The sequence below is a fragment of the Sciurus carolinensis genome, chromosome 11 (genome assembly GCF_902686445.1).
Source record: "Sciurus carolinensis chromosome 11, mSciCar1.2, whole genome shotgun sequence".
NCBI lineage: Eukaryota > Metazoa > Chordata > Mammalia > Rodentia > Sciuridae > Sciurus > Sciurus carolinensis.
This window is the reverse complement of record NC_062223.1, coordinates 126,671,251-126,680,896: the sequence shown is the minus strand read 5'-3', so window position 1 is coordinate 126,680,896 and position 9,646 is coordinate 126,671,251. Positions and strand designations below refer to the sequence as shown.

Sequence of the window (9,646 nt, the reverse complement as noted above, 5' to 3'; positions counted from 1 at the left end):
GTGATGGTACACATGACCACTGCAAGACAGTTGAAGGGAGCCAGGCCCAGCAAGAGCAGTAGAGAAAGAGCAGACATACTGGGCTAATGGTTGGGGCCCTGGACTGGCATCTCAGCCCTGCAGCTTCCTGAAAAGCCTCAGGAAAGTCCACCAAAAGGACCCATCTAGAAAGGAAGGACCCTGACAGATGACCTTGAGGGCAATTTCTGTCTTATTAAGATGCCTTATTTTTTTCCCCATGTATGTATTTTTGTATCCTCCCCTAGTAGAGGACAAACTTTCCAAGAACAGAAATTCATCTTTAGGTACTCTAAACAGGCCTTTACCCAAAGCAACGGAATTGTAAATGTTATGGATATTGTACTGACAGTCCCCAAGGTCACGGAAAGGCAGGGATGAGCTGTGTCTTCATAGTCTCCATGGGTCTGTCTGAACAGCTAGACTGTTGGGGCACTGAACAACAGCACTCTTCAATCCTGCATCCGGGGCCAGGACTCTGTACTTCACTCTGTCCCCGATCTCAGACACACCAGGGAAGGGGGGACACACTTGCTGCTAGGAAAACAGGGCTTGGAAGCTGTCCCAGGCTTGCCCTTCTGTAACTTCTTGGCTAGCTAGTAGCAGAATCTGGAGCCAGCCCTCATTCTCTGTGGGCTCCGACCTCCTCACTGCTTTCCGCAATCCCACTCCTGCTGGCCCTCTGGGATGGGATTATGTGTGTTTGGGCGGGGTGTAGGGGGGCGTCAAAAGACACAGTACTTGGAACCGAAGGCCTGGAGGGGGATTGGCGACTGATGAAGTCGACCTCCCCGACTACGAGCCTGGAGAAGAAACGCTGGAGAGGATGCCACCTGCTGGTGAGGGACCCCGGCTTGCGTGGTGGGCGCAACAGAGATCTGGAGCCTGGATGTACAGAAAATCAGAATTGGGGCGGCTTTCCAAGTTGCTGGTTTTCGGCTGTCTCTTTGGGCTCTTACCTCCACCGACTGTGTGCAAAGACCCGGTCCCCCGCGCGCCACCCCACAGACGCGGAGGTTTCCAGCAGAGACCGCGGTCTCGCTTCTCGCTTCGCCTCGCAGCGCACTCGTAAGGACTCTCCACGCTTCTCCATCAGGTGGAGCCGTCCGCTCCTCGCCGCCTCCCCCCTCCCTCCTCGAGAGCGAACTGCGCGCAGGCCACCTTGCAGCGCCAGGAGGTTAACCGAGCCCCCGGAGGAGGTGAGGCCACGAGCCGGCCCGGGCGGAGATGGCGGGGCCGCCGTCGGGGCTGGCGCCAGAGTCGGGCTGGCTGTGGGTCCTGCAGGTACCGCTCGCGTTCTCTGCCCCACGTGGTGGCTGCTGAAGATTGCCCGGGTTTTCCGGCACTCAGGGTTGAAACGCCTCCTGGTCCTTTTAGAGGCGGGCAGCTCATCACTTAATCCAAGCTTTTTCTCTTTCTGCCGGAGACCGGAGACCGGAGGCTGCAGAGATGGGACCGAGGGAGGGCGCGGAAAAGGGAACAGGCCCAGCTGGCTGTGGGGGTGGGGGGGTCCGGAACCAGTTTGGGAATCATGAGGCCAGCCTCAGGACCAGTGGGAAAGCGAAACAGGATCCTTCCAACCTCGGACTCCCACTCCCCACTCTTCTTTCCAAGAGTGGGTGTGCGAGTGTGGTGCGCAAACGCCTGTTCGTGTGCCTGATTACCGTGCATTGCATAGTTCACTAGCCTCATGACCCTGGGTTTCTAATACTTCCCTTGGGGGCTGAATTAAAGCAAATCTGGGCCCTGAGCCATTTGGAATTAGCTATCAAAATTAAACAACAGCTTATAGGATAAATTTTTAGTTAAAACATCAAATATTGCTTAGGCAGGTACCATCTACATCCGGATACTAGTTGTACTCATTGCAAGGTTTGGCCTTCGGAGTTGTTCCCAGACCTTTTATTTCCCCTCCCTCTATAGATTTAGTAGAAAGGTACTACTAACCATTACATATCATATTTTCATATGTCTAGCCTTAATATGGTATTTGGCATATGTTGTTTGAAATTATTATTCATCTTTTGTGTGTTTCTGATTCACCTCTTGTGTTCCATTGCATTATCTGTCATACCAAGCTAATGGGCTAAGGCTGTGCTGACACAGTTGCTTCTGTACCTTGTTTGTTAATTTAGTTGATGGGTTGCCTCTTTTGTGTCCTCCTAGTTTCTGTTGCTCGGCACCCCCCCCCCCACCAACACACAAAGCTTGCTTACAAACTTCCCTTTAATATGTTTAACAGCCTCTAAGGAATGTAGTTTAATAAACTATTAAGTTAAGAATAGAAAAGTCAACAAAGCAGACACCTACTAATTTGTAGATCTCGAATGTCAACTACCAGGTGTCAACTCCTACCAGCACACACTTTTTACATGTGCCCATGCTTCCTTTTCCCTTGTTCATAAACATCAAGGGATAATTTTTTGAACTTAAGATCCTCCGCATGGAAACTCCAAGTTATAATGTGCCTTGGAGTTAGCAAAGTCCCCCAATCTGTGATACTGATAGAGAAAAGGCTAAGAGGTTCCCAAAAGACTTTCCTAAGGTTCAGGGACTGAAGAAAGTAAGGACTGGTTTTATAATTGAATGTTGAATGGCATACTTCCAGGGAGCATCTTTCGGTTTCTTCTCCTTTCTCTTTACTTCCCCTTCATCTACACCATATACCTGCTGCATATTTTAAATATTGTTTTGTAAGATCCTTATAGTCTGTGTCTTATGTGTATACTCTGCTTGCACTCTAGATTATGAGCTCCTAAAGGCATGGTCTGTGCTTACTATTTTATTTCCCCCCATGGCCTGCTTATTCCAAGCATGCCTAAATGTCTATCAAATAAATAGAAATTCATGTTGATATCCTAGAGGAAATAAGAGTTTGATTTGAGTGTGAATTTCATGACAGGTAAAAGACCTGAAGGTTCTTAGGAGGTGGTTGCCTATGACCTTGGCCTCTCCTTCGCAATCAGACTCATAGCACCTTTTGGTGAAAAGATGCTCAGAGTGACAGAGTGCTCATTAGTGCAGAGGCTCCAAATACAAAGACAGGCTGCTCTCCTGTCCTTGTTAGGAAATGCACAGACCAGGATAATAATAATAAATGGGTATGTGTCATAAACCTACTTGTTTTCTCTCCCATTCCAGCATTTGGTTTTCTTGGAGCAGTGCAAAGCAAACTAATATCCAAATGTTCAGGTTTTATTACCTACCCTGGTTGAGAAGTCTCGAAAATGCAAAACATGCGTGTCTTCTACAACTCCCTAGCCTCCTGCTGGGCACATTGGCCAAGTCCTTGCTGAGGAAAGATCCCTCCATCCCCATGCCCCTGCTACCTCTCCCTAGCTCTCTCTCAGCCCAGTTTCCAGTTCCTTATGCCAAGGGAAGGCATGCACATTTCAATGTGTTTGCATGCATATAGTCATCTTTAACTTCACTTCCCTTAAACAACATTACATCGTGTAGACAAAAAGTCACAGCTCTGCTCTGTGTTCACGATTTTTTTTTTTTAAATCAATAATGGTGACAAAAGCTGAATATCCTCCTATTTAGGGAAAAGAAGGAAAGAACACAACCTATCCCCCAGTCTCCGTTTTGCAAGATCTTCTTTTTCCAAGTATTTCCTCTTTAATTATGACCTGTTTCCCCTCCCTCTCCCCCCCGCCCCAGCTTCTGTGAAAGGAGCCCTTCTGTCACTCGTCACTCGCTCGCTCGCTAGCTCGCTGTGGGAGGAGCCCGCCGGAGGAAGCCGTGTGCCTGGGATGCCAAGAGCCAGAGAATGGATCTGCTCCGAGTAGGGACATTGCTGAGGAATCCGGCTTCCCGAGGCGGCTAAAAACAGGCAATTTGTCTTGGCTGGCTGCAGACACCCGGAGACACAAAAAGACCGAAATCACCCGAAGGGACCGACAGGAGAACAGACTGATGGTCGGCACGAACCGGAGAGGACCGGCGGTGGAGGCTGAGCACCGCGAGCCACCGAGGAAGAGAAACTAAGTACACCCCCAAGTTGCCCGCCGGCTTTCCCTCGCTGCGCTGAGGAATGAAACCTTTCCAGCTCGATTTGCTCTTCCTTTGCTTCTTCCTTTTCAGTCAAGGTAGGACCCGCGCGCTGCTGGAGTTGAAGGAAAGTCGGCGGGGCTGTCAAGGCGCGGGAGGCTGAGGGTAGGAATGTGGGCAGGCTTTGGAAACTCGCACTGATTGATGCTTCCCTTGGTGCCTGGACCGAGCGAGATACTCTGGCGTTGCTTTTTTGCCTTTGCAAATGCAACAGAATGGTACTGTTTATTTTCCTTTGGAAGGAAGGGACTGAGAGGGTGGTGGGGGAGACTTTCTGCTCTTACTTGTCAACATCCAACTCAAACTCTCTAATGCAAATGAGTTCTTTATGTTCCTAGTGTGTTAATTGGGTTGTAGGTATGTGGCCATGTGTTCAGAACTTCAGGGGACCTCCTCTCCACACCCAGACTGTGGAAAGAAGGGGTAGAAAAGGGAGCCTTTCTTAAGTGGATATTTCAGTTCTGATAAGGTCTACCTTGCATGAGTGTATTCAAAAGGCAACATGTGCAGTTCGCACAGTTGTAGAAGAGGTTGCAATTACAGAATGTACTGTGGGGGTAATATGCAGTGACTAGGGAAAGCTTGTAAAGAGTTGCACTGAATGTCGACTTCCCTAAATAAGACTGAATTGTGAATCCTACACAGCACTGGATTCAGGGCATAAAATGGAATTTCACCCCTGGTGCTGATTGTTTGCTTTCTGCAGCCTGGCAGGGGCAGAGAAGCCGGTGAACTGTCAGGAAAGAACTTTGCCACCCCTGGGCTCCCTGCCACTGGGAGCCATGGGGCTGATGGTGGTAGAGGGAGAAGAGGGAAATTCTAGAGAGGGATTGTGAGTGCCTACTTAGTTAAAGGCATTTAAAGTCACCTGTGGAATGGAGTTTGAAGGGGACAAGTAAATCGGTTCCTTACTATTCTTTTGGAATGCCAGTGTTGCCTCTGCCATCTGAGGCAGCATTTGTGCCAGCCAGCACATCTCTTAGAGGGACAAGACTCTCTCAGAAAAATCCACAACAGAGCACATCCATCTGTTGATTAAATGAAGGGTAAAAGTTTTTGAGAAAGCAGAGCATCACCATGGGTGACTGCTTCTGCAAGCAAACAGCATGCATTCCTTGTTTCCTCTCTCAGGAAGAAGCAAAATGTAAGCAAAAACCCACCTCCTCCCTCTGCTTTTCTACTGGTCCTTTTGGTCCCTGTGGATTTACTCCTTATCAGTGCAGTTCAAACTTTGCCATTGATCTTCCTGATTAAACTGGAGCCCCGCCATGAGAGTATATGTAGACCCATTTTCTTGCATAATTATAGTGTGTACACACACACACACACACACACACACACACACTCATGTATTCGTGCGGTTCTGTGCATCTTACCAGGACTCCCTATAGCAGCAGGAAGATAAATTGCCTTCTCCAGAGTTTTCAGGCTGAATGAATAAGAACTATCCCAGAACACTGGTATAAAGACAGATTCGGTTATATTACCATTTTGTGAGATTACCCTCTTTCTTGGAAGTGTATGTGCTTGCTTATGGGTGCATGCGCACGTGCGGGTACACACATATATGCACACTTCCATTCTTCTCTGCCTCTTACCAGTTCCCTCAGGAAGTTGCATTAGAATCCCTGAGAGGAAGAGGGAATCTTCCAACCATTCCCCTCACCCTGCCTCACACCCACCTTTGAATGGGACTAGTGCAAGTTTTAATCAGTCTTTTGTGTTTTTAGAAGCTTGATCTGCTATTCTCTAGATTGGCATAAGAAGCCTGTAGGTGTCTAAGTGCCTCCCTGCCTGTCTGAATCATTACAATGTGCATCCTCTACTTTGCTTTCTCCTTTCTCAATACCCAGCTATTCCTTGACTGCCTCATATGAACTTTTAAATATTTACCTACAGAGGTGTAATGTTCCGCTTCATCTACCCTCAGCCCTGAGGGCACAGGGAAGAAACCACAGCATTATACAGTTCATAATGCCTTGTTATTCCTGAGTGTTCTGAGCTGGACCAGCACTACCCATTCCCCCAAATGGTAGATGCATAATCCACAGGAAACTAAAGCAGGTCTCAAGAAAGGCTCAGAGATCAAAGTGGACTTAGCCAGTCAGAATGGCCTCGCTCACTGGACTCTATAGGAATCTTGAATAGATAGCATCTGACTCTAGCAATTAAGGGTCATGAGAGAAGATGTTTGGTGGACTTCATTGATGTGATGGGGATACCTTGGAATTGATCCACAGACATTTTACAAAACATGGATGTTGTTTGGAGTACTGCGAATTCCTCAGAGGATATGCGCTTAGCTCATATATGGTGCCCCACCCCCACCCAGTACTCTACATTCATTCAGTTATGGGATAGGGTATATCTACTTTCAACAAGTCACAAGAAGACTAGCCCAAGTGATTCTAGATGGTCCTCCCCTATGCCCCACCTGTCTGGGGAATGAGGTTTCAACCCCACCTGACCACCCCTCCACACACACACACACACACACACACACACACACACACACACTTGCACACAGACACATGCTTTTCCTCTAGGGATGCATTTCCAAGGAAATGTGCGGAGGCTGAGGATGGCCCTTCACTCAGAGAACAAGCTTCCAGGGTTATATTTAGGCCCTTATCTGGCACTCTGGTGATATGACCATCTGCTGTCCAATGCCTCTCACAGTGGGAATCTGCAGGTCATTTTGGAGTTTCTGGAAACACAGTCCAAGACCTCTGCTGCCAAGGTCTTCATTCCTAAGCAGAGCGAATGCTCCAACAATGTTCTAAAGACTTTAAGAGCAAACAGTTCAGCTGAATTCTTAAATTTTATTTCAACCATCCTTTCTCTCCTAATTTGTTGACTATATTTATTCACCTTTACTTTCTTCCATAACCCTTTAGAGAGAGAGCAGAAATTAATGTATAATTAATGACTCTGGTATGCTGCGTCTTTACTCTTTTAAAGTTCGAGTTTTTCATGTAGATATGATCAAATGTTTCTTTATCTTTCTTAAAGTGGCAGTAGATAGGCTAAATGACATTACTCCCCCATCCTGCCCCTGCCAATGTCCCTGGATTTGACTCACAACAAGTAAATGGAGAGCTGCCAGTGTGTGCTGTTTGTGGGTTTCTCTCTTGCTGGGGATGCCTCTTCCCTCAGCTGTCAGGATGGTCGTGCTTTGTACTGAGAGGGATAATGTCACAGCACAATTTGCCTCCTGCGGAGAAACGGCATGTTCTGCCCCTGGGTGAAGAAGAATCGATTCTCTTGTCATCCATAAACTTAGAACTTGCTATATTTTTTTCCCCTTATCATTTCAGTTCGCTCCCAACTATTTCCTTCTATGCCCTCCTTAATCTTCAAGCATCATCCCAACCAGCCTGTGCATGCACATCTAGGTACCTTTGGAGAAATAATGTCTCAGCAGGACTGACGACTCCCTGCCTCCATTGCATCTCAAGTTCTAAGATAGTTTGGGGGATGTGCAGTGGTGCAGACTTGGTGGCCTTTACTTCAGTCACTCTAAGAACCATTTTTTCCCCACTCTCTGACAGATTTTCTGGCATTACCAGAGCATCCTCCTGCCCAGGGACTTGAGGTTCAGAAAATTCCATTTCTGCTTGGCTTTGCACATGCATCTTGCTGCTGTAAACATATTAAAGTGAAAGTGAAAACTTGCATTTGACTGTTAATGGCATATCTGAGCTGTGAATTAATATGGGGCACCATGTCCCTGTTGGGGAAACTCTTCAGTAGCCCACTTGCTCTCTCAGTTGGCAGGAAACATCAAAAGGGAAGTCAGGACGGCAGAGGTTCAGGGCATCCTGAATCTTTAGGAGAATAAAAGAGCATCAAGTCGACAGGCAGGTAAGACAGAGTGAGTGAAGAGAACTGGCCAGGGTGGAGGGAGCCGCTGGGTGACAAGAAGCGTGGAAGGAGGAGTCACTCCAAGAAGCTTTAATTTGCCAGGAGCTACCTTGGCAGGGTGTGGGGAGAAGGGGACAGGGCATCAGAAGACATCAAGAGCACATCAGAGATGGCCCGGAGGATGAAAGGGAGGGGAGGGACATCAGGCAGAAAAGGATCAGAAAATGAAACTGGGAATGAGTAGCAACCTTGGAGATATTTGACCTTACCCAGAAATGTTAAATAACAAAAGATGAGGCAAGTAATCAGTGTGCTTCTTCCCACCACTGGCACTGGTACCCCTATGACATCTTGTCTTGGGGAGGAGGAAGCGCTTCTTTTGTCCTGAAGGTCAGCACACAACTGCCAGAGGGTGTGGGACCCCTTCTTCAACAAATCTTCTGGGTGGAGGACCAGGACATGCTGTTGGGTGTGGGGGCTGTCACAGTGTCTGCTGCCCAACAGGGAGCACTTTGTTGTCACCAGACTTATTGAGGATGGAAAAGAAACTCCCCAGGGGGGTCAGGGGGCGTGGGTGTGGTCAACGCCTTCCCATTGCTCAGAGCGTATGAAGGAGGATCTGGCTTGGAACATGGCAGCAGTGAGCTAGGCATGGTACCAAGGAGCAGCCCCGCTGGTGTGTGCCTGTGTTGGTAGAAGCCAGGGCCAGCAGGAGACGGGTGGAGCAGGGGATTAGGCCTGAAGATGCAATTTTTCTTTTTTGTTCAACCCAGTGGGGGTGACTTAGGCAGTATTATATTGCAGACCCAAAAAAAGCACATGAATAATCCAGAGTGAATTCAAGAGATTTCAATAGCAAAATAATAACAATACTAATGATACCTTTGATTTGCTGAGTACTTTTCTTCCAAGGAGATAAAAAGATAAACTGTTTTGGAAACATGAACGAGGAAAATAAAATTGCCTGTGATAGAGGAGTGGGAAGAAAGACCAAGAGTCCTTGTTTTAGGGTCTTAATGCAAATGGGGCTGTGGGGGGAGATAGGTATAGACATTATATTTTTCAACTACAGTCAGTCCTCATTCTTATCAGATGTCAAAATGACTTTCAGAAGAAACCAGGGCAAGCATTTTATGTAGGGGTCAGTTAAGCAACAGCAACTGGGAGGACCTGAACTGAATGCATCCTCTGCCTGAGAACAGGGATGTTCTAGCAGAACAGGCCAGTAGATGTGAGCATGCTGGAATCCACACTTGACTGTCACCACCAGTAGGATCCTGACTTTTATGGTGGTTCTTGTAGCTAAGTAGTTGGCGCCCCAGTTTTCCCTCAAGGCCAGTGAACACCCCAGGATTTATGGAGCAGGGATCAGCTAGAGCTGCCACTCTGAGAGCTGTCTGTTCCCTGGGGTGTCGTCTCCCATCATTGTTAGCCACAAAGTTGTGGGGAACACAGTTGGTCAGTATGCTGTGCCCTCGTTGCCATAGCTTCTCCCTATATTCCAAGTAGAGTGGAATTTTATTTTTGGTTAGAGGAAAGAGGCAAGAACCCACTGCATGGAGACACAGTTCTGCTCCATATGTCATCACATGACATTTTATTCTCCCAAGGGGAAAGCCAGAATTTACCCAGTTATGTGTGCATGTCAAGTGAGAATATAGATACCTTCTAGATCATTGAAAATCCTCTCCCAGTCACGCAAGGAATGCTG

At 47.6% G+C, this 9,646-nt stretch overlaps 1 protein-coding gene across 4 annotated transcripts in view; it reads left to right on the top strand.

Annotated features, from left to right (window-relative positions):
- Window positions 1-897: 897 nt before the first annotated feature.
- Kirrel3 (kirre like nephrin family adhesion molecule 3) overlaps window positions 898-9,646 on the top strand; it is a 568,427-nt gene continuing 559,678 nt past the window's right edge. For all 4 annotated transcript variants that reach the window (XM_047517042.1, XM_047517040.1, XM_047517041.1 and 1 more), the window contains exons 1-2: window positions 898-1,217; window positions 3,682-4,109. In XM_047517042.1, the coding sequence (XP_047372998.1) occupies window positions 4,055-4,109 (55 nt within the window). In that variant the 5' untranslated portion in view covers window positions 898-1,217; window positions 3,682-4,054. The remainder of the gene's footprint in view (window positions 1,218-3,681; window positions 4,110-9,646) is intronic.